This window comes from Ruditapes philippinarum, unplaced genomic scaffold (assembly GCF_026571515.1).
Source record: "Ruditapes philippinarum isolate M1 unplaced genomic scaffold, ASM2657151v2 ctg4404_1_1_1_1, whole genome shotgun sequence".
Taxonomy (NCBI): domain Eukaryota; kingdom Metazoa; phylum Mollusca; class Bivalvia; order Venerida; family Veneridae; genus Ruditapes; species Ruditapes philippinarum.
In genome coordinates, this window is record NW_026862918.1 from 1 (window position 1) to 25986 (window position 25986).

Consider the following 25986-nt stretch of genomic DNA (forward strand, 5'->3'; position numbering starts at 1 on the left):
GGACATTACAAAATAAAACAGTAATTAGATACACGTATTTATTCTATCAGCTATTACAGTCACAGCACACAAAATTTCAAATTCCATTCTTTCTTATATAATATATATATCATTATTAATATTGATGTGTATTTATCAATGTTTTTTTTTCTATCATATATGTATATGTATGTGAAATGTCTTTTTGTGATTTAGAAAATAAATAGTTAAAAATATATTCATTCTTATTTTTAATTATATTAAATTATTATCATTAATTATAAAAAAAAAGTTTTATTTTTATAAGAAGACTTACTGGAATCGCGTAGAACATCTCATCATCCCCTTCAAAGTCATCATTAGATGCACCAGGTGCATAGATAGTAACCTGTAATGTTTAAGATCTATTAACATTTTACTAAAAGCATTTAAAACTGAATTTAATTCACTTATTTGTCTGGGAAAAATATCGTTTATGTTTATCTATTTACATAACAGTTCAATAATATAAAGAAAACAATCAAATGGAGGAGATGCTTGATTTATCTCGGCTTGGCTGTTATTAGCTGGTATCTAATCAAAAAGGTGTGTAATCAATATTCATGATAATCATAAAACTTATAATATGGAAAAAACTTTGTCTTTAAAAAAAACTTACAAAGTAATAAAAATAATATATCGAGCTCTATAAAAAAATTATGCAAAACATTACTATTCAAATAACTTCAATAAAATGCATCTTATATCACTAACCAATCATGCAATCATGTATATTTTGTGATTCTTGTTGAAGTTTTTACATTTTGTTATTCATTCTTATAGTTTCTTACTAGTTTTGTTATTCTTGTTGTTAAAAGTGAAAATTATTTGCTCAATCATGTATATTCTGTGATTCTTTTTGATTATTAGTTAAAGAGTTCAATAAAAGTTTTTTTAAATGTTACTGTTATTGCCTGTTTCTACAAATATAGAACTTGATAAAATATTAGAAGTTGTGATCAGTCAGTGTCCGTATTACAAAGTTACATTTAGTACATAAAGTACATAAAGTATTTTAGCAGGTTCTAATCTTGTTAATTACTGTAAGAACAAAGAATATTTTAGGAGACAGCATTCTTACTTTTCTCTGTGTGGTTCATAAACACTATTCAGTTTACTCATTATAATTAAATGAAATAATATTCAAAAGAAGTAAAGCTCTATTGTTTGAAGTATAAATGTGGAACTTACCTGACAATTTCATGACTCCAAAACTTTCTTTAACACACACAAAAAAAATGTAATGGTTATGATTTTTTACTTTTATTAAAAATCTTTAAGTTAATAAAAACAAAAAAGAAAGTAAATCCCTTTTGTTTTTCCATTTGTTTTTTTCAAACTTTATCTATGACTATATTCAAGCTAGTTTCGTAGGAGAAATGAGCGCATTTCTACAGTTTCAACTTATCTTGGTGCGCTTTTGTTACACTTCAGGGGTATTTTTACTGTCCAGTATGGAAGCCGCCATCTTGGAAGCTTGAGCCATCGTCTCACGTTCCTAACGTCCGTCTAATTGCGCCGACGGCGCCGTCGGCGCAAGATGGCCGCGAAATTATCACTTTTACACTACTTATATTCATACATCTTGAACATATTTTCATGTATTTTTAGATGGTATGAAAAGTATTAAAAATATAAATTAAACATAAATACGTTTTGAGAATATTCTACTGCCATTTGTACGATATTCACGAACTCTCTTCCTCTAATTTGCCGTACGTATGAACATTCATTTGACCATCTGCTATGTTCTATCCATGGATCATCTTCCTCCGACCAATGACGTAATCCTGTAAAAATTATCAATAAACATTATATTAAAGGTAATGTAAGAATGCCTTGTTTACTAGCCGAATTGAATGTAATTCAAGGCAATATTGACCCTAAAACGTTTTTGCCGGTAAATATGTTGGCACGTAGAAGGACTTTTTCCGCTGTGAAGTCATGATTTGAAAAGCGGCTCCATTAAGTCCAAAACTCTATTAATTCTACTTTGATTTGTTTCACTAATTTAAATTCTCAACGAAGCACATAGGTTGAAATTACATAAAATTGAAGGCATACAAACAAACCAACAAATACTGTTATATGCTTTCACAAATTTATAAAGGTCAAATAGTGTTTCCACTTAATAAACACAAAGGATACAACCAGTAAATTCCAAATTTACGAATCAGAAACGAGTTCCTTCCCTTGTATGAATATATAGATTGCTTTACTCTCGAGTTGATGTTTTCCATTACAAAGAAAGCTGCTGAATGTCGATGTGCAATATATATATTTAAACATTACATCACAATCATGCTAGTTTTCAACGTAATTTCATTTTCATAACAAATAATCTTTGACCTAATATTTGTCCACTAAGAAGACGTACTTTTGAAAATTTCAAAGTGTGCTTTTCCAACAAAAGCATACTTTCATGTTTTGTTCTCAATCAACTGCTGCTTGTCTTTAAACAGCAAAAACTGGCCTAGTCTATGTAATAGAAATGATGTTTAAATGATTCAATAAACGCTGTTGAAAACAGTTAATTGGATATAGATAAACACAATGTAATCCAACACTAGCTGCGATCACAATGAAAAAAAATAAGTTGAGCTCAGTTGATAAATTTTGTATCTGGATGAATATTATACAAAATCAAAACAAAATGAAAACTTATTAAAGGGATATTAATTCTAACTTACCAAATCCACATTGGAAACATCGGACACAATCCCCAAAACCGGCGTAGAAGAAGCCGGCCTGTGCCAGGCGGTCTGGTGGAATGACGATGTCCCCACAATCGCTGTAGCTCGACAGCCGTGATGATTGGCTGATATAATTGGGGTGTTTTGGGGCCACAGACGAAGATACGCTTCCTATAAAACAATAAACACAGTGATAGAAACAAACAAAAAAGATACAAGTAAAGCAATGGTGTAAAAAGCGAATAATCCATTTCGATTTAAGTTAAACTTTATAAATACATAATAAACCTCTGCCTGCTGATATGCAACGTTTTGATATGTTAAGTTAATGCATAAGTAAGGAATTAAGTTATACTTCATCTAATTAATATATAAAGGTAGATGTATTTAAAACTGAAAAATAAAACAAAGCTCAGTTTTGAATTTCAGAAATATAATAAAATATTGTTTTTACACAATTCTAACATAGACATGTGTGTTTTATAATTCCAAGCATATTTAATTAAATTTCTAGTTCTATTTACCACAAACATTTCGATTTATCGATTAGCATTTAAAGTTATGCCCAATTCCTTTCAGTTCGTGTATTTATATGCTTTCAAAGCTTTATTGTTTAAAGAAAAAAGAAAGAAAAAAACTACCCATGCCTTCAGTTCCTTGTGTTGAAATTGATTCATTTCCGGTTTGCTGAAAAATACAGAAATATATTTATGAAAATATCTAAATACTGTATTATCTATTTTTGGTGCACGTTTTTCATAGAACATTGGATTGGTTTGTGTATTCGAGCCAGTATTATATCTATAACGTTTTAAAAAATAATAAGGAATCAATCTCAACGGCTGTCAAATTGTAAGTATACAGTTCTTATTTACTTAAGGAATTGATCCGAACAATGTAAAGAATTTATATCAGATACGTTTTATATTATAAGACTTACCTTTTTCGATACAGACTTATCCTTACATGCTTTCAATTAAAAATTAAATATATTTATACATCAAACATATAATTATGTCCTTTTTGCTTGGTATGAAAAGTATTAAAAATGTAATTATTAAAACATAAATACGTTTAGTGAATACTGCACAGCCATCTGCACGATATTCACGAACTCTCTTCCTCTAATCTGTCGTACGTATGAACATTCATTTGACCATCTACTATGTTCTATCCATTGATCATCTTCCTCCGACCAATGACGTAATCCTGTAAAAATTATCAATATGACAAAGGCATTGTAAGAATGTCTTGTCTAAACTATGTAATAACTAACCCAATTGAATTGTTAAATATCGACTTATTTTGGGCAATATCAATATTAACAACCAAAAGCCGCTTTTGCCTGCTTCTTCTGGCAGTTTCGAGGACATTTTTTTTTCACGTGAAAGAATCTTTTCCGCATTGAAGTCATGATCATAAAAAACGAAAGACAAAAAAAAAAAGACAAAAAAGGAAACAACAAGAAAAAGTTTCATTTTGTCGATAATCTATATATTCTTCTTTGATTTGTATCACTATTTTTGATTCTCTATTCTCAACTAAGCACCTAGGTTGAAAATATAATTATTAAAAGACTGAAAAAGTAAAAACAAAATTGCTTTCCCAAATTATTATAAAGGAACACAATTAAGTTATTGTTACCACTTAACAAACAATGAAAGGAAAACAACTTGTAAATACCAAATTAACGAATCAGAACGAGTTCTGCCCCTTGTAAGAATATAAATAGAGGATATTCAGTGAGTAATCTCAATACTGAATTTATTGCACCAGTTGAATATAATTATATTATGCGAATCTATGGCGAGCATAATATTGTTTTATTGAACAATTTAATAAATTCAGTATTGAACCTGCACGAATATGATATTCTATTAATCACATACCGGATATAGAGACCGTTTAAAGTGAATAAGAGTCATTTGTTTCATTGATGCACCTATAGTATTACGATAACATTTTGCGCGTCTTTACACCTACACATGTATATGTATGTATTACGTAAATGACGTCGCGTCAAAATATATGCACGGCCGTGCAATACCACTTTTACAGTGTCGAAAATCGGTACGGGTAGTGATAAATTACCTTACTCTCTTGTTGATGTATTCCGCCACAGATAAAGCTACTTACTGTCGATATGCAGCAATTTTAGATATTACATCACAATCATGAAGTTGCTTGCCTAGGACTAGGACTATTACATAACTTGGGCAGGTTAAAATCATTACGAAAAATAAAACTTTTCCGGTCTATGGCATTATGTTGTGAATTTTGTTGATGTCTTTTTCTTCTTCTCTAACCCATTGGGTTTTCCTATATATAAATGTAATTGGATAAAAAAACATTGCTTAACAAAATGAATGTGACAAAAAAAAGCACTACCTGTTGAGTTATTTGAAGATTGGTTCTCTGAAGAAGTTTGCGGTACATCAACAGGAAGTAGTGAAACAGACTGGTTCCTTTCTCTTGATGAAATCACATTGCTTGCAAAAGATGAGTGTTCAGAGTTTTGATTCGTTTGAATTTGTGATCCAGTCTCAAATGCAGACGACACTTTCACTTCCGTTAATTCATTATGAAAATTGGCGTTAGACTGGCCTCTATTAATTGTTGTCAGGTTTGAGTGAGATTCTCCTGTAGATTTTTCAATACTTTGTCGTCTTACTGAGACATTAACTTCAGAATTACGAATGAGGAAGCTGCAGTTTGGATTTAATTCTCTATGTACTTCCATAGGATTTTCGAATTCTGTCCAATTTCTCCTACGTCGCGCGCAACAATAGCAGACGACTTCATCTCCTTCGTTTGCGTAATAAAATCCTGCACCAGCCAATCTGGTAATATAAGGTTTGTTCCCTTTTGGGAAAGATCGAAGGGTGCAAAACCTTAACATTTCATATTTCATAGTAGTCTGTGGCGGAACTCGTTGTCCGTCGGCTATTTTGTTAATAACTGTCATCATAGGTTCAAAACTATATGTTGTGTTTGAGGAAAGTGTTGTTGTCTGTTGCTCAGATGAAGTCTGCTGCACACATGATGTCTGCTGTTCAGATGTGATGTGTTGCTCGGATATCGTCTGCTGCACAGATGACTGCTTTACAAATGTCACGTGCTGCTCAAATGTCGCGTGCTGCTCAGATGACGCGTGCTGCTCAGATCTCGCGTGCTGCTCAGATGACGCGTGCTGCTCTGATCTCGCGTGCTGCTCAGATGACGTCTGCTGCTCTGAAAGCGTCTCTCCATTTGGTGTCGTCTGCTCTTCATGTGAAAGCTCGTTCTCAGATTGGGTCTGGTGCTCAGGTGTGGCTTGTTGCGCAACTAAAGTAGAATGGTTTGAAGACGTCTGCTGATTTGATGTCATCTTCGAAGAGGACATAATTGTTTCTCTTACCACGAATGTGTATCAAAGCCTCGATTTCGTCGAAAGGTATCGAAATTGATTCAACTCGATTTCTACATATAAACTTTAATTTTCAGATCAATTTTTATTACTACTTTTAGGACTTACAGTCTCTTTTGTTTTTATAATCTCGTACCTATTGTATAGATTTGAGTATATATTGAGTCCGTTTAATTTCGCTATGAATTACAGAATGTAATCTTTTACATATTGCATAATAATCATACATGTAAATCTCTCCAAATGTCCAGAACGAGTAAGGTAGTCCGCTGTCTCTTTACAAAGTAACGCCTTCAACACGCAGATGACGTTATGTTTACAACTTAGTAGCCTTTGCTTTTTTTAATCAAGGCCAGAGATGCTTTTCCACTGGTGGCGAAAGACACCTTTCTAAAACAAAACAAAAGGAAATATAAGATATAGTATATCTCAGTAAAGTTCTTGTACAAAAGATATAGAGCTCTAAAAAAAAACGTCAGAAAAAGCGTAAAATGTTTAAAAGACAAAATTGCAAAGAGTATAATAAATTAGCTTACAAATCTCATTGACATATTGTACAATTATGGAAGTTATTCTTTTATGATACAAGTCTTGAAGACTTATATGTACAAATCTCATTTTAAAGCCTCATTCCCCCCCCCCCTAAAAACAACTTAAATATACGTTTCGGTGATCAGTTTAATTTATAGTAAGAAATAAAGTGCGTTTCCCAAAATAATTATGACTAAGAAACTATAATATTTGCATCTGAACATTGACCTATAATGACAGGTTGACAACCACTTTAAAAAATAGCAATACTGTAAAAAGCTAAAAGAGGTGTTACGAGTATATTCATTTGAGATTTAGCAAAAAATGCATTGAAAGTGTGATTTTTTTTACAGTTCGCGTTCGTAGTAAAATTATGTTTTAATAAACAGTCCATTTTATAGCCTTTTAAGTAAATGAAAAATTGCACGTCAAGATTGAATGACAATTGTAAAAGAGTAATAAATATCGAAACATCTCTTGTAATCAGTAGAGCACTAAGCCCAAAAGGAATCTACTTCATGACACAAGGATAACGGGCATATTAAAAGAATAACGTTTTGTTGCTGTTGTTGTTTTTCTCCACGATAGTAAAAATCTGTTTAAGGCAATGTTAAATACATAAATTTATTCATGATATTTCGTTATATATGAAAATTATATTTAAAGAAATTTCACAAATGGACGGCGTGAACGTAATGCCTCAAATGACTATATTTTATCAACTTACACGTAAAATCGTGCATAATTACCGCCATAACTATAACCATTAAAAACACGAGGAATTACCATATATGGAAAGACACGGTGTATGCACCGTAAATAAACATTTATGCTCTTATTCGATGCTCTCAAACGAGCATAAATGATTTATTAACCTCCAACATACACCTACATTCTAGCATGCAGCTTTAAAGAAAAACATAACATAAAACAAGGTTAGAGGGCATGCTGTTAAGCCGTCGAAAAATAAAGAAGGGGAAATCAAAAAGAATAATCATTGATATTTAAAAATGTAAAATAAAATCCTGTAACAAGATTAAAGTTAAGTATTTAATTATTGAGGAATAATATAAAACGACCAAGGCAACTCATCTCTTTAATGTGAAAGATAATATAGTAATTTTCAAAAGATTTTTAAATTCCTAAGTTTTGTGTAACTGATAACCTTTCCGAAAAGTTTTCGGCAACATAACCGTCTTTTGCTTTATCACTTTGCCACCTTCCATGCTTTTTAAATAATCTGTCTGAAATGCCATGTATAGCGCTGGCGGTAGCACCACCGCGTCTTAAACTGTGTGTGCCGTATAAAAATCTGGAAACAAAGTGATCCCTCGGAAGCATTAATCACAACAAAATTACAAGAGAACTGCAGACTCGGTTTGATTGAGTCTGTACATGAGGGATAATGAAAATGTGCAACATCCCTCAAATCAGGATTCAAACCTAATTCTGACAGTACTTCCCGGAATAATTCCCTAAATCTTGTGTATGATAAACCAAAGTTATTTCTAAACATATGTGTATTTTTGCTCTTGTGTAAAGAAAGTTGTCGAAATAGAAATAAATCATCGCTAGTTTTAATGTTCCCTTTTTTAAAATAAAGGCTTAGCGTATTATAAGGACAGGTTACTTTTCCTGTTTTCGCAATGAGGACATTCTGTCCTTTGTTTGTCTGATCTGTTTTACTTGATCTTATAAATAACTGCAGATGATCTTCTTTGATTGTTACGTCAGAACATTTCAAATTTCTTAATTCTGAAATGCGAAGAAATCCGGCAAAACCTATTACAACAAAAGTTAATGTCCTTAATTTGTACAAATCTACTTCATCAGGCGGAAAGAATGTAAACATTTTTGTAATATCTTCAGATGTCAAAGCTTTTTTCTTATCTACTGGTAAACCGCACAACTTTTTTGCAGCAGTTAAAACTGAATTAACCGTTTTTGACTCACATGGATTTTTTACGTCACTAAAATCATGCGCCCATTTCAATGCATAAAAACTATGTTCAATTACTGCGTACGAGCTATCTTTTTGAATCAATGAAACTAAAAAAAAGGCAATATGAAATTCCAAAGCGGGATATATTTTAGCTATTTTCATCTGGTTGCACCATGCAATCCATTTTCTGAAGTAAGACGAATATTGTTTCCTGGTATTGTCAGATTTACTTTGAAGCACTATCTCGGGTAATTTATCTGCTAGATCTTTTAAATTTGGATTTTCTTCAGATAAATGATGCAGATCTTTCCATATGCCAAATTTGAAAATATCTGAAAAAATGTAAAATAATAAACAAATAAAGCATGCTGGTAAAACCTGAGTCCATTGACCTATTTTTTGTATTATTTTTTTTTGTACACCATTTTTTTATTTAGACATTTCTACAACTTTCAGTTATTAATTCATTTTTATTTTCTTTCTTTCTTTCTTTCTTTTTCTTCTTTCTTTTCTTTTCTTTTCTTGACAAAACCATTTAATTATCGTTATTCATTTCCACAACTTTCCATTACGATATTCATTCCATTTCTTTTCTCCTTTATCTTTTCCTATACACTCTTTTATTTCTTGCATACATATATATATATATATAAACTGTATGTATCGTGTAAACAATCACGATTTTCTCTATCTTTTCAACAGGTCAATGAATTCAAGTGAATTACAAAACGCATGCTCGATAACACAAATACTTCTGTGTGTCATTTAACAAAAACGAGAAAAACACGTTGGAGTCTGTATTTAAAACATTCAAGTTACTAAAAATAGAAATAAAAAACCCGAGAAAGGCGGAGCAAACTATTTATAAAAACAAATTCAATACTTATTTTGATCGGGCATCAAATTTAATAGCTAAAACAGACCCGTTGAAACGGCCAGATCCAAACAAAGATTTTTTATTATTGCCGGGTATAATGATTTCTGAATTGTTAAACTCTAAAGCATCTGAAACATAATCTCTCCGAGTGCAAATTTCGTCTGCAAAAACAAGAGGCCAGAAAGCAGCCGAATGCCATTTCGGCACAATCAAAGTACCTGAAGCCTGACAGTCAATTAAATGCAAAATACATTTGCATGCTAAACAAACGGGTGGAAATAACCAATTATTTTCTCCTAGCCAATTTTGAGACAACGCGTCAATAGCCTCGCTTTCTGGATTCCAAAACTTAGACTTAAAACGAATCATTTTTCTGTTATCGACATTAGCAAAACGGTCAATAGTAAATGGCCCCCATAATGAATTTATAAATGAAAGAAATCATCGGACACGCACCAATCATCTTCATCAATTAGACGAGAAAAGAAATCGGCAATTTCATTTTTTGAGCGAGGTACCCAAAGTATGGACAAATCTATACTTTTCTCTTTGCAAAATGAAAAAATTGATAAAGCTAAGGAATGCAAGTCGGGTTTTGAACTTCCGGCGTTGACGATAACTTCACATTTTTTGTTATCTGTGAACCACTGTACGCGCTTATCACTCGGGAAATTTGACAAAGCCCTTATACCCCATTCTATACATTTTAATTCTCTCCAAGTAGAACTTTTGTGTTTTTCGGAATCTGACTATGTCTTATGTGCAATACTTTCAGCAATATGCGGTGAAAAAGCCGCACACGCAACGTCACTGGCATCCGAATACACAGAAATAGACCCTTGTATCGTACGAACAGGAAACAGCTGCTTTATGTTAATATTATCAATATTGTCAGACCAAAAACATAACTCTGCCCATTCTGGACTTTCTGGTTCGATATTTCGGAAAGAATCCCAGTAGCTGCTGCTCATTACCTTTGCATATAAAGACCTAGTCATTAAGCGACCAAGCTGTCCAATGACAAAATGCATAGAAGCTATCATACCCGTTATTTTTGCTAGATGTCGCGCAGTGACCCTCTTTTCAGACTTAGCTTCAGAAATTGCGCTCTTCAAATTATCAACTCTTTCTTGTGTTATTTTCAAAACACCTGCTTTAAGGTCAAAATAATGACCTAACCAGGTCATCGTCTGAGACGGGACCCATACCGACTTTTCATTGTTAGTTAAAAAACCGGAAGCGTCAAGAGAAGTCCTTACCAAATCGGAATCAGCATAAGTCTGATGAAAGGATGAATTAACCGACCAACCGTCGTCTAAATATACAATTATTTTTATGCCTTGAATACGCCAGTATGTTACAAGCTCTCTCAAAACTTTAGTAAAAATAAAACCCGAGGAACTCAACCCAAACGGAAGAACGGTAAACACATAATATTTGTGTGTCGCCTCTACGGAGTATTGTGTCGCCTCTACGGAGTAGTGGCGACATATAGGGATCACTTCTCCGTCGTATGTCTGTCCGTCTGTCTGTCTGTCTGTCTGTCCGTCCGTCCGTCACAAAACTTGTCCGGACTACTCCTCATAAACTACTAGTGCAATTTCATCCAAACTTTACAGGAATGATCAGTACCAAGTCTAGTTGTGCATATTGTCAGCATTCTCCGGTTCAATGATTTTTACCACTAATGCAATTTCAATGAAACTTTACAGGATTGACCTGTAGCTCAAGTCCTTGCGCATATTGCACGGGTTTTCCGGTTGAATGATTTTTGGCCGAGTTATGGCCCTTTGATAAAAAGGTGTTTTTTTCTGTGTGTTGCTATTTACACAAAAGTTTGTCGGGACTACTCCTCATAAACTACTAGTGCAATTTCATCCAAACTTTACAGGAATGGTTAGTACCAAGTCTAGTTGTGCATATTGTCAGAATTTTTCGGTTCAATGATTTTTGTCAGAGTTATGGCCCTTTAATAATTTTTAATTTTAAAGTTTGTCCGGACTACTTCTCTTATACCACTAATGCAATTTTAATGAAACTTTACAGGATTGATCTGTAGCTCAAGTCCTTGCACAAATTGTTCGGGTTTTCCGGTTGAATGATTTTTGGCCGAGTTATGGCCCTTTGATAAAAAGGTGTTTTTTTCTGTGTGTTGCCAGATACGCAAAAGCTTGTCCGGACTACTCCTCATAAACTACTGGTGCAATTTTATCCAAACTTTACAGGAATGATCAGTACCAAGTCTAGTTGTGCACTGTCCGTCTGTCTGTCCGTCTGTCACAAAATTTGCCCCAACATGAAATTGGCCATCATGAGGCGACACATGTGATTACTGATCGCTCTTGTATATTATTGCCTTGAATAAGCGAAAAACCCAAGAATGTTTGATGTTCTGGAGCGATATCTATGTGATGATAACCCGATGTAAGATCAAATTTAAACATATGAGTACCCTTTTTGACGTATTCTAAAGCTAATTTTACATCCTCAAAACGCATTTTTTCTTTCCAAATGTACTGATTAATATGCCTTAAATCTAAAATTAATCTTTTCTTGCCAGAACGATTCACAGAAACTGTGAGAGGATTTACTACTAAGGGCTTAAAAGGCACCTCTAAAACTCTCCCAGATATCAACAGTTCCGAAACGGCATCTAAAACAAAGGGCATGTTTTCTAAGGCCGACTGATTATTTTTCAAGCATACTGAAACTGGGGTGTGAATAAAAGGAATAAAGTAACCATCTCTGATAACGCTTTTTATATAAGTGCTTGCGCCTATCTTATCCCAAAAATTTATTTTTTGTTTTAATCTGCCTTTTACTGAAATTTTTGGAGAAAACTGTCTTTCTTTTAACTCAAAAAATACCTTTTGTTCGCTATAAGAATGAAAAAATAAATTATACTCAACTTTCAAGTCTATCATTTGATCCTTGGAAACGTCGACTTCACTGTTTCTTAGGTTCCGACTCTGAGTAGACTGCACCTCCGTTGGACTTCCGGTTAAAGATGTTGTGAGGACAGGTAGATCGGTAGTGCCCGAACTTGCCACAGGCAAAACATTGGTCTGTTGGTCTTGGACCGTAGAAAGGTTGCTGGCGCCACTGGTTGTTGTATGTGAAGGGACGAAAATTGCCAATCCCTGGATTATAAGATGCCATAGCAAATCTGTCGCCGACAGACCTAGAAAAATTGTTAACGTTATAAGGAGAATAACGTTGAGCAGAGTTGAACTTGGTAAATGACTTTCTCCTTTCATCCCGTTCTTTTAAAATCGCCAAAGCCGACTTCTCTGCGTTTTTGATTTTCCTGCTATCCTCGTCGTCGCTTGCCAAATCGTCTTGTTCGTATTCTTTGACAACGAGCCAGCCTGCCGGAGATTTGTCCGCTAATTTGATCAGTTTGACACGGTGATTAATTTTCTTCTGAATTTTCGCACAAATGTCACTTATTTCACAGTTCTCTAAAGGATTTGTAAGACATTCCAAGTTCTGAACAAGAGAAAGCAACTCACAGTTATAGTCAAGTTGATCTTGTAGAGCTTTTGACTTGAGAGTCGTAGATTTCACGGCTGGCGGAATAGGAGCGTTGACAAAATCTCTCTTTATTTCGGAAAATTTCTCATCAAAGTACGCCTTTAGTTCGTCAAAATCCCTGGACATGATTTCGAGCGCAGAAAAACCAAATTTCACAAATGGACGGCGTGAACGTAATGCCTCGAATGACTATATTTTATCAACTTACACGTAAAATCGTGCATAATTACCGCCAAAACTATAACCATTAAAAACATGAGGAATTACAATATATGGAAAGACACGGTGTATGCACCGTAAATAAATACATTTATAATAACTCAAGTTACCTAAGAATCACATGAGTATACATAATAGTGGTAATTATTTCTTTATTAACACATGACATGGTTTTATTTAATAATTATACATACAGTACAATATTATTTAAGGTATTTGTAACGTGGAAAATTAATACCGGGTAATTTGATTCTATCATGAGAGATGAATAAAGAAAACAAACAAATAGCTACCGTCTGAAGTGGGTAGATACACACAAAATAGCGTTCGTTTCGTTACTATAGCTGATAAAACCTGAATATTACAGTAGGCCTTATTGCATGACAACAATTCGCTTCACGTGATACGTGTATGCATGATCCTGTCTGGGAAACCAGTTAAAATTTAGGTCATATAACGGTTAAGCGGAGATTGTGTTCATGACTGCGCAATAACAGAGGGAGGTTGTATATGTTAAAGTGTAAAAAATCTTTTTATTTTTTTTTTCTCATTTTTTTTATTTACTTTTTATTTATTTCTTGATGACCCTTATGGTCCCTTACTAAATCCGAAGGAAGAGGAACTTTCTAGGCAAGACCGTAAACATAAAAGACTCCAATTTAAAAATAAATGCTGTATGAGCAAAAATGTAAGAATAACGATTCTTTGACACCAGTGACCTTGACATTGACTCCGGTAAACACTAATTTCACCAAAATTTAGAGGAACATTAAAAGGTATCCCATGCCGGTTTAGTTTAACCACATCAATTTAGTTTAAACATATTTATTCCCGAAAGTATATATAATGTACATACAAATATATAACAAACAAAACATTTTTACACAATGGAAAAGGATGAGAATGAAAGACAAGTCTTATAGAATTCTTCTCCTTTGGCGAACTATATGGTTTGTCTTAAATAAGATTATAATTAGTATATACTAGACAAGGGAATAAGTATTAATTATACACACATGAAAATATATATTTATATATAAACTTTTATAGAATAGATTAACTACAAGTAGATGTCTAAAATGTAAGAATATATATAAAAGAAGAAAACAAAATAGTGGGAAAGAGAAGAAAGAGGGTGAGAGAGGATTATAGTCTCAATTAGAATGGATCTAAGTAAATCTTTTCGTTTTTTCTATATAATTTTGTACATTTGTAAATATAATAACGTTGTCCTGGTATGTAAGAGATGGGTCACCATAGAGAAGTTTATGAAGGTTTATGCTGAAGTCTTGCAAGTTAAGGAGGAGTGTTCTGCGGACGGCATCGTATGCACAGCACTCAAAAAAGAATGTTGGGTAGTTTCAATTTTCCCACAATTACACAAAGGGGTAAGAGAAATGTTTTTCAAAAACAGGTGGTGATTTAATGCGCTGCAGTTCGTTTGAAGCCGAGTGTGAAGGACCTGCAGTTTACGACTACCTGTATAAAAGTATGTTGGTGTATATTTTCTGTCCTTGTTTAAGAAAGTTTTAAATGACGATATTGTAGGGCTGTTTCGTATTATAACAGGCAAGTTGTTCCAATCACGAATAACTGATGGCAAGAAAGAATTGTGGTACAGAGTAGTCCTTGATGTTATTCCTCTGATATCTTCAGAGTTTCGTAAGCTGTATCGGGATTGATCTGGATTTGGTATTAATGATGAGAGATAATCTGGAGTTTTGTTCGACTGCATATTGTGAAACATAATTAGTTTGTGTTTATATCTTCTTTCGGATAACGATTCCCTATTAATTTCTTTCTGCAGAGTTCGTAGTGAGATAAGCTTGGTTGCACCAGTTGCAATGCGTGCACATTCATTTTGAATCTTATCAAGCTGTTCGAGTTCATATTGGGTACAATTACACCAAATTACATCACCGTATTCCAAAATAGGTCTAATGAATGGTATATAGCTAATTTCCAAAGATTTACGATCCAGAGAGAATTTCAGTTTACGCATTATATTAACCCTTTTTCAAGCTTTATCAGTTATGTATTCAATATGTTTGTGCCATGTGCAGTCAGAAGAAAGGAAGATGCCTAAATGTTTGTGTTCAGAAACTTCTGGAATTTGTTGGTTAAACAATGTTAAACATATCCAATGAAGGGTGATGCTGACGATTTCGCTTTCTGGTTACAAGTAGGGATTTCGATTTTGAAGGATTGAAGGTGACTAACCACCTTTCTGCCCATAAAGAGATTTTTGGGATGTCAGACTGAAGAAGTGTGGCTGCTGTGTTAGGATGTTCAACTATAACATAAAGACTGGTATCATCAGCAAAAAGGTTTATGAAAAATTCAATTTCATTAACAATATCATTTATTAAGATCAAAAATAATAGGGGACCAGGTATAGAGCCTTGAGGGACTCCTGCTTTGACAAAAGCCCATGATGAGTAGGCGCCAGGTAGTAGGACCCTTTGTTTTCTATCAGTAAGGTAACTATTGAACCAAGATAACAAAGATCCAGATATACCTGCGTGCTTTAGCTTCGAAAGTAGGCCTTTATGCCAAACCTTGTTAAACGCTTTTCTGATATCAAAGAAAACCACACGAACTTCAAGGCCATTGCCAAGTGATCTACAAAGGGTATCATAAATGAAGGCAAGCTGATTAACTGTAGAATCACCCGGGATAAAACCAGACTGAGCAGTTGACAGAAAATTATTTACTTTGAGAAAGTTAAAGATGCGTTTAAATACAAGACGTTCAAATACTTTTTCTGTAGTGTTCAAAAGTGATATGGGTCTATAGTTATTTGGGAGAGATGTATCGCCCTTTTTGTGAACTGCAGTGACATTCGCCTCTTTCCATGTGATTGGAACTTCACAACATCGTAGAGAAGCATTGAATAAGTCACACAAGGGGAAAGATAGTTCATGAGAAGCCTCACGTAAAATGTTATTACTTATACCATCTGGACCTACTGCTTTGTCAACTTGTAACGAAAGAAGAACATCTTTTACTTCATGAGGGCTAAGCACAATATCGTTAAGACAGGAATGTGGTGAACTAAGGTAAGGTGGATCTCTGTTCTCATCGTTAATAGACATTTGTTCTACGAAGAAGTTATTCAGAAGATTTGCCTTATCGTTATTTGAGTAAACAATATTTCTGTTTAAGGGATCTGTCGGTGGTGGAATGCTACTATTATTTGTTGATGAAATAAAAGATTTCAGAGTCTTCCACCAGTCTTTAGACGAAAGTGATTCATTTTTCAATTTATTAGAGAGTTTACAAAAATAGTTTGACTAGGCTTCCCGTATCAATAATATTGTTTCATTACGAATGGATTTGAATCTTTGCCAGTAATATTGTAAATTTGTCATTCTAGCGTTTTTATACAGACGTTTTCGTTTACGGATATTAACTCTGATTGAATTTGTCATCCATGGAACATCTAATGGTCTTACATTAATCAATTTGTTAGGGATGTTATTATGCTCCCCGAAAAAATTTCGGGGGAGCATATAGTCGCCGCCTTGTCCGTCCGTCCGTCCGTCCGTCCGTCTTTCCGTCCGTCCGTCCGTCCCCTTTCCTTGTCCGGGACATAACTTTGAAACAACAAGAGGTATCAACATGAAACTTTGTAGGTAGATAGATCTCATTGAGTAGGTGTGCAGTGCACAAGAACCGTAACTCTGCCTTGCCTAATTTTTGAATTATTCCCCTTTGTTTATTTTTACACTTTGAACTTTGTCCGGGACATAACTCTAAAAGTATAAGAGGTATCAACATGAAACTTTGTAGGTAGATAGATCTCATTGAGTAGAAGTGCAGTGCACAAGAACCGTAACTCTGCCTTGCCTAATTTTTGAATTATCCCCCTTTGTTTATTTTACACTTTGAACTTTGTCCGGGACATAACTCTAAAAGAATAAGAGGTATCAACATGAAACTTTGTAGGTAGATAGATCTCATTGAGTAGGTGTGCAGTGCACAAGAACCGTAACTCTGCCTTGCCTAATTTTTGAATTACCCCCCTTTGTTTATTTTACACTTTGAAATTTGTCCGGGACATAACTCTAAAAGTATAAGAGGTATCAACATGAAACTTTGTAGGTAGATAGATCTCATTGAGTAGAAGTGCAGTGCATAAGAACCGTAACTCTGCCTTGCCTAATTTTTGAATTATCCCCCTTTGTTTATTTTACACTTTGAACTTTGTCCAGGACATAACTCTAAAAGTATAAGAGGTATCAACATGAACCTTTGTAGGTAGATAGATCTCATTGAGTAGGTGTGCAGTGCACAAGAACTGTAACTCTGCCTTGCCTAATTTTTGAATTATCCCCCTTTGTTTATTTTACACTTTGAAATTTGTCCGGGACATAACTCTAAAAGTATAAGAGGTATCAACATGAAACTTTGTAGGTAGATAGTTCTCATTGAGTAGGTATGCAGTGCACAAGAACCGTAACTCTGCCTTGTCTAATTTTTGAATTATCCCCCTTTGTTTATTTTACACTTTGAACTTTGTCCGGGACATAACTCTAAAAGTATAAGAGGTATCAACATGAAACTTTGTAGGTATATAGATCTCATTGAGTAGGTGTGCAGTGAACAAGAACCTTAACTCTGCCTTGCCTAATTTTTGAATTATCCCCCTTTGTTTATTTTTTACACTTTGAACTTTGTCCGGGACATATTTCTTAATGTATAAGAGATATCAACATGAAACTTTGTAGGTAGATAGATCTCATTAAGTAAGTTTGCAGTGCACAAGAACTGTAACACTGTCTTGCCTTCTTTTGCAGTTATTGCCCTTTGTTCATTTTGACACTTTGAACTTTGTCTGGGACATTATTCTAAAATTATAAGAGATATCAACATGAAACTTTGTAGATAGATAGGTCTCATTGGGTGGAAGTGCAGTGCTTAAGAATCATTACTCTGCCTTGCCTTATTTTGAAGTAATTGCCCTTTGTTTATTTTTACTTTTTGACTTTTGTCCTGGACATTACTTTAAAACTATTAGAGATATCAACATGAAACTTTGTAGGTAGCTAGATATAATTGGATAGAACTGCAACGCTTCAAGAACCTAAACAAAGCCTGGTGTAATTTTGGAGTTATTGCCCTTTGTTCATTTTTTTATACTTTCCTGTGTCCAGAACCTTCTCGGGGAGCATCACCCGGTTCAACCGGTTCTTGTTTTTAGCAATTGTTTGTATCTGATTGATTACGTTATTCGCGTATGTGTTAACATCTGCATCAAAGCAGTTTTCCCATGTATAGGTATTTATATCTTCACGTAATGCTTCGTAGTCAGCATGTTCATATTCCCAAACAATGCGGTCAAAACACATTTGTCGCGGTTTACGGAATTTCAGAAAACCAAATATAGGAACGTGATACCTTAGTTCTTGTTCTAGAAAGTGATCACCAACACCAGAATAAATAACATTGTTTTTGTTTGAAACTAATATAAGGTCTATCAAAGAATTTGAATGTTCAGTGTAATGTGTTGGTTCATCAATTAGTTGTTCTAGATTGAACTGTTGAGTGATGGATGTAATTTCGAAGTGCTAAAAAGCACAACTTGAAAAAAATGGAAGCCATAGGCAAATAACTTGCCAAGATCATGTACTTTGTATTGATAAGTAAGTCTATTAATAATGAAGCCATTAGTAACTTGCCGGTTTATGTTAACTTGGTACGGAGAGACGGACGGACGGAAGGTTTAATTACTATATGCCCGTGGGCATAAACATGATTTATTTTATATCTATAATTTTTTGGAGGAAGATAATTAGTTTTTTGTCAATTTTGTTGAATTTTGTTGAATTGTGGCCATTTTGTATTTGTATGGTTAGGAAAATACCCGCCTATATGACCGAAATACTGTTGATGAAACAAACAAAGTATGACAAGTCACATAGTGTCAAGCTACTAATCAACTATAGAAAAATAGTAGGTCAACATGTGACTGCTCTTATTCAGAACAAATGCAGGATGCTAGTGAGAGATGAAATAAATATAAACTTACCTGTTCTTGTGTGTGGGTTATTTGAAACCACGGCCCTTGGACCTGGGACAGGGCATAGGGAGCAGAAATAATGAGGTTCTGTTTATTCTTGAAATTTGTTTCAATCCAAACTGATTGTAAAAACAAAACTTATTGTTTCAGACACTATTACTGCTTAGTATACTACATCTGAGTTTCATTGTGGGAGCACATGGCGTTATTTTTTACAATCTGGCTGTCTCATAGGGCTAAAGGAGATCTGTCACTTTAACCGACTAGTGCATTATTAAAAATATCGAACCAGTTTTCAGGCGAAAAAAGTTCAAGTTATGTTAAATTAATAGTGAACCGGAGCTAATTAAATGTTCTTTAGCTAACTTTATTATTTTTTTAAAGTTTTTGGATCGTAAAGCTCATATTTTAAAAATATCTCTTTTTGAAAATAAATTAAAGAAAATAAATTATATAGATTTAATGATGAAAATAATAATAATAATAATGATAATAATAATAATAATAATAATAATAATAATAATAATAATAATATCTTACTGTCTATGATAAAACATCGCCCTTTTCTGACAAATGTAATAACATTTCAGCTACAAGAATAAACTAAAAGAACGTTAAAAACACTCGTCAACGTCACACTTTTTCAAATATAAAACAAACGTAAATATGCATATGTTTTAAAAAACAGGCTTGTGTAAAAATCTAAAAATAGATTCATCCATCCTTTTAAATTGGTTTCCCAAAATTATCACAATCGCATCTTCTCGGCCTTCGGATCAAGCGGAACAACTCGGCTAATACGGTTTGAAAGTAGTTCGACCACGTGGTTTTATAGTAACGAATGTACGTAGATTATTAATGAAAATTTGTCTGAAAGTCATAATCAATATATTGTACATGCATATAAAGTTGTACTTTTTGTGATATTTTTTTTATTATTTCTTAGCATATTCATATAATAAAACAATTATTGACTAGTTAGCCTTTGAATATGATGTGATATTCACCGGCAGAAAGTCATATTGTCCGAGGCGATGTCATCGGCCGGTGAATATCACATCATATTCAAAGGCTCACTAGTCAATAATTGCATAATATTTAACACCCTGCTGTTTAAATTTAAATTACGGATGAAAAAGTCGTCTATTGATACCTTAAACAGACGCCTTTTGTATGCGCCTTTTGACCATTGGATTATTAGTCCTGCATATTTATTATATCTGTTATAAATATCAATTGACGTTTTGAGTACTTACCGCTTTAAGTCATCCCAAAATTACTGTTTTCTAGTTGATATAACATGGAATCACGACTATTAAAGCCTTGAAGTATCATACACTGTTGTCAATTTTATTGCGCTTTTGCCCTACGCAGAATGCGCATGCGCGAAATGCAACATCGCTTGCTATGGACGAATCGTATTGTAAAAAGGTCTATTGACTATAATCCCGGTATAAATCGTATAACGAATATTAAAATAGAACGGATTGAGCTGAATTAAGCAGGTTAATATCTAAATAGCGTACATTTATTCAGTGTATTTAATGTTTAAGCAAATACAGATGAGGCCATTTGTTCTTGGCCAATAAAATTTTTACAGGTCACCACCTTAAAATACAAGCAGAACGTACATTTAAATCCTATAATAAAGATTCAACTTCAAAATTTATAAACTGTTGTAAAACAATCAACCTAATTATTTCCTGGTTCCTGGATGAAAATGAGCACAAATATAAAAAGAATTTGTAGAAAAAAAATCCAATGTGAAAGTACAACGGTCTATCTTCGCGATATCGTAGAGAAGGTATTCATAACCTAACGTATAGTAAGAATATATACAACTTGCTTACATTTACCTACTTTGGTATGCACGTTTACAACTGCCGGGATTTTATAGGTTTACATATCTTTCTCATACTATATATATTGTATATCACTTCTCCTTCAAGGCCAAACATATTTTCGATATACAATCAATTTCCAATAATTTGTTAGTATACGTCACAAAACTGAAAAACTGAACGTGGGCTTAACGCGTATATATACTCTATTATAATAACCTTTCTTAATATTTTCATTGGAAATCTACAGAGTTCACCATATAGTCCGATTAGGTTTGTCGAATTATTTACGAGACAAATATTTTTCGATCTAGAGATGAGACAGTATGTCGTTACCGAACAACATCCACTCCCGGTTAAAAACCGCTATAGAAACTAGTTCTTCATTCTGCAGTAGCGTTACATTCCGACTACACATCATTAAAATAGTGTTTGCAAAGTTTAAATGCTTTGAAAGTTACAAATCGTTCATTTTCATGAAATAATAGACTCTACATTCCTTTAAAGAAAACAAAAATAACAGTTCATTGATAAAATCGTAGTTTATACCTACGCGTTAAACTTCGCATATACGCATGCGCTTGCTAGCAAGAAATGAATACATAGTAAATATAGTAAAGTCGTCACCCATAAACACTTTCAATAGGATCTACGTAAATAACCGAGGTATATCGAGTGAAAAATACGAGTTCCTTCCCTTATCTTCGAGTAAAATCGATACCGCGTATGCTAAAACAATACAAAATAAGCCGTTTTTAAACCGCTAGTTTGTTGTGTTTTAAAATGTATTACACCAATATCTTAGCTTCATCACCGTATAAACTTCACTCCAAACTGTTAAACCTACCATATGTCAGACCATTTTACATGCGATTTATACAGTGAGATCACAGGGACCCAGCACAGTGTTGGGATAGTGTAAAAAAGTAATTCTAAAAAAAAATATATATACTGTATATATAATATATAGACAAGGGGTTGAACTCGCCAAATCGGCCGATTGTCACTAGTCCAGTACAAGTCAAAATTACAAAGTCATTTTTACGTAAATCATATAAAGCTATATATCAAATCGCAGGTAAATGACATCACTAGACGTTGACAATAACATTATTGTCCCCACTTAAACCGTTTTTGAACAACTAGGTCGGACATGACCGTGTAACCAGTCCCGACTCAATTTTCTACGTGTAAAACGCAATTCCAAACAACGACAGTGTATCATCCCGCAATAAATCGATAAAACACATTCAAAGAAACAACTTACCGCTAAATATTGATTTTCAAAATGTTTTATAACAGCTGAAAACAACTAATTTCTTGAACGTAGAAATGAAAAGTGTAATCCGCATCCAGTGGTTATCACGTGGCCGATTTGCAACGGATAATTTCATTGGTTGATTTCTGGTTCCCTGTCCTGCAAGGTAGGTTTCTACGAAGCTGCAATAGAAAAAGGGTATAAGTATCAGATAAATGTAAATGTAAACAAATGTACATTGCTGGTTTACGAAAACGTAAATGAAAATGACTTTAAACCAAAAACAAAGGGATGCTTTAAGCATTGCAAGTGCTGGACACAACCTTCTTTTATTAGGATCGGCTGGGACGGGTAAAAGCCATCTTATTACTGAAATTTGTAAGGAATTGAATGAAAAAGGTAAACAAGTGAAACTGACATGCAGCACGGGCATAGCATGTGCAGTGTACCCCACCCATTTAAAACCAATGACAATACACAAATTCACTGGGATAGATGATGGAAGGCATGATCCGAATGAAATTGTGTCAGTATTGAAAAACAATGCCAAGTGTGACAAGATTATAGATGCAATTATGACAACAGATGTATTAATAGTAGATGAATGTTCTATGATAAGTAAACGTACATTCGAGTCCATAAAAAAGGTCTGTGAAATTAAAAATCCATGTAAAATATTTGGAGGTATTCAAATTATATTCAGTGGTGACTTTTTTCAGCTCCCACCTGTACCGAACAAAAGGTACAATGACGATGGCACATATTGTTTCTTAAGTGAGTTCTTTCAAACTTGTTTCTCTCATACAGTAACATTAACTCAAAATGTGCGACAGGATGAGGAACTTTTTGTTAAAGTTATATCTGATATATATCAAGGCAATTTAACTGAATGTGTCATAGAATTTATGAACAGTGTCAATAAATCTTTACCAGGTAATTGTGACAGCCTTAAATTATTTTCAACCAATTTATTAGTGGATACGTACAATCATCAGTGTTTACTGAATTCTCCTGGAGACCTGTTTGAATTCAAAGCAACAGACAATGGGAATGCAGCAGAACTGAAATCTTTGACAGTGCCTAAAACATTATGGTTGAAGCTTGAATGTCCAGTGATTTTGCTGCGAAATTTAAGTGACACACTTGTGAATGGGTTGAGAGGAATATTGAAGTATGCTACTGAGACAAAACTGGCAGTGTACTTTCCCAGTTTACAAAAGACACAAACATTGCATAAAGAGTCCTTTACAGGTAAAACTAATATGTCATGTCAGAGCCTTTTCTGTTTAAATATTTAAATCAGTAATAACATTATGTTTAAAACACATACATGCTAGTCTAAAGTAATTAGTAATTGTCTGAATTGGTTTGTGCACATACATGTTTTTTTCAAAAAAGTAAAAAATGTTGTTATTTTTATTTTCATTGAACAGTGTTTGATCCAAGGACAAATTCAGATATTGCAAGCAGAATGCAGTTTCCTGTAAAACCAGCATTTGCATTAACAATTCATAAAGCACAGGGGATGACATTGCCTTGGTAAATATACATGTAGTTCATAAAAGTATTTTCCTAAATGTATTTTACCTCCAAACAGTGCTGTCTGTATACATTAGTAACTGTTACTATCTTATATAATTGAACTTAATATTTAAATTTTTATTAGTAATAAAAAACAATAATAAGTCATTTGAAATAGACAATGGAAATATTGCATCTTCCTCATGTAAAGTAAAATAGTGAAATTAATATAACTAAGAGCATGGTTTTCTATTTATTACATACAAAATACATATTTTTCAGGCTTGAAGTGGACTGCAATGATATATTTAAGACAGGTCAGCTAGGGGTTGCGATTTCTAGGGTTAAGTCTTCAAAGGGGTTGCGTGTAATCAATTTTCACCCGAGGTACATATTTAGCCCACCTGCTGCTATCAAACAGATTTCGGATATGAAAAGCAATGGAATGATTGAAGACTTTAGCTGTTGTAGAATGATAAGGTGATTATGTTTTCAAGTTAATAAGAATCACAACCAATCCAAGCAATGAAAGAAGAATTGTTTCTTCCTAATGTTATGATACATATTTAGCTTGATTATTTAATGGAAAGTACTTTTGTCTTACTCACCTTCGTGTCATCACTGGCAAAACACTTGCTCAACCACTGGAGTTGTGCCTATTTAACTTCCAGCAATACCATTTTTTCTAGATGACATTTGTTGTCCAAAATCTAATATTCTTGCATGGATTATTACTGAATAATTCATTTGAGAACTTCTTGATTTAACTTTTTGTTACTGTTCACTTTTACAATGTAGTAATGTAATTCTGGATCTTCACACTTATTGATTCCAGTATGTTAAATGTTGAGTACACTAATTAATTTCTATGTTGCTTTTATTTAACTGTCCAGCACCGAGAAAAGTGCAGCCTGCTGTCCCAAGACGGGTTTTAGTTTAAATTTGTTTTCATTGCTCTCGAAGGATCTCCTCTTTTCCAGAGAGTATGGGGGTGTCATAAGGCCTTGTTAAAATTTCTTTGTGGACCTATTAATCAATCAATTATTTCTTGTCTTTAATTTCCTTGTCGTTTACTATATTTTCTTTTTAAGTATCATTTTTGTGATTATCCTGTCTGTGCTCTGCCTTGCACCCTGTCCTGTTTTGTTTGGGGTCCTCCAGGGCTCCTTGTTGCTGGGTTGTTTGGGGGTTGAACTAATTGAACGCCGCCTTTCCATGTTGATCTTGTTTAATTACCATATTTCAGCAGGATCAGTATCCAAAATGTTAGTGTCACTTTTACATTATCTCTCATAAACATACTCAAATCAAACTGTCTGCTTTTTATTATTATAGTTTTGTTGTTTTCATTGCTTCCGTGGGATCATCTCTTTTCCAGATTTTTATGAAACTTCACAAATTGTCCTAGATGTCATATTTATATTTAATTACAGTCGGATGACCTTTACATCACTTGAAGTACAGCTTATTGATGGCCTTTTTCGTAAAGGCTGGTTTAAATTTAAATGGCATGGTTCATATTTGACTCTTGCATTAGTGGCAGCATTTGATTTTTTTGAGACCATGTTTTGGCCTACAAGAATACTATTTATTGCTCGCTGATACTGTAGTGCACTAGGATTTGAATTTGCTCCATGATAAGTGGATCTCTGCTGGTTGAAAACATTCTCGATAACATCAGAGTTGACCAGTCCTGGAGTGATATACATTATAGATGATTTATTTAGCACTGCTCTGCAAAGTGCAATAAAACCCAAAATACATGACTGTACATCTTCTGCGCATTGTTGAGATAAGAGTTTTTTCCTTTTATTTTTTTCTGAAATTTCCTTGCTATTCATAACTAAATTGTCCCACTTGGAAAACCATTCAGCAACAGCATGTAAAGTTCCAAGTCTGTTATCATCTAACACTTTAACAGGTCTCATATCACGAAAAATATCAATTAATTTTGATGTATTTTCAAGCAGTTCTATAACTCCATTTAATACTTCACCTTTTTGACCGAGATTCTTTTGATACAATTTCATGGAATGCAACATTTCAGAATTTAACACATCTTCTGCTAAATGATTTCGCATTTTCAATTGTGAATCAAGATGAAAATGTTCTCTAGATAATTTT

General features: G+C 33.7%; 2 protein-coding genes across 2 annotated transcripts; one reads left to right on the plus strand and one right to left on the minus strand.

Annotated features, from left to right (window-relative positions):
- Positions 1-34: 34 nt before the first annotated feature.
- LOC132720613 (inhibitor of apoptosis protein-like) lies at positions 35-6502 on the minus strand. The gene is made up of 6 exons (XM_060704771.1): positions 5100-6502; positions 3797-3920; positions 3353-3398; positions 2709-2886; positions 1210-1808; positions 35-367 (listed from the first exon to the last, which is right to left on the minus strand). The coding sequence occupies exons 1-5, from the start codon at positions 6091-6093 to the stop codon at positions 1645-1647; spliced, it is 1506 nt and encodes a 501-aa protein (XP_060560754.1). The 5' UTR covers positions 6094-6502; the 3' UTR covers positions 35-367; positions 1210-1644.
- Positions 6503-22459: 15957 nt separating this feature from the next.
- On the plus strand, positions 22460-24346 carry LOC132720611 (uncharacterized). The gene is made up of 3 exons (XM_060704770.1): positions 22460-23592; positions 23775-23880; positions 24145-24346. Exons 1-3 carry the CDS (start codon positions 22602-22604, stop codon positions 24344-24346), a joined length of 1299 nt encoding a protein of 432 aa, XP_060560753.1. The 5' UTR covers positions 22460-22601.
- Positions 24347-25986: the final 1640 nt, after the last annotated feature.

Bases quoted from the DNA above. Each gene is read 5' to 3' on its own strand.
- LOC132720613 (XM_060704771.1), bottom strand. From the start codon at position 6,093: ATGTCCTCTTCGAAGATGACATCAAATCAGCAGACGTCTTCAAACCAT. The intron at 3,921-5,099 runs GTAGTGCTTTTT...TAATTTTTACAG, and splicing joins ATCTTCAAATAACTCAACAG to GATTACGTCATTGGTCGGAG. The intron at 1,809-2,708 runs GTAAGTTAGAAT...TAATTTTTACAG, and splicing joins ATGTTTCCAATGTGGATTTG to GATTACGTCATTGGTCGGAG.
- LOC132720611 (XM_060704770.1), top strand. From the start codon at position 22,602: ATGAAAATGACTTTAAACCAAAAACAAAGGGATGCTTTAAGCATTGCA. The intron at 23,593-23,774 runs GTAAAACTAATA...TTCATTGAACAG, and splicing joins GCATAAAGAGTCCTTTACAG to TGTTTGATCCAAGGACAAAT. The intron at 23,881-24,144 runs GTAAATATACAT...CATATTTTTCAG, and splicing joins CAGGGGATGACATTGCCTTG to GCTTGAAGTGGACTGCAATG.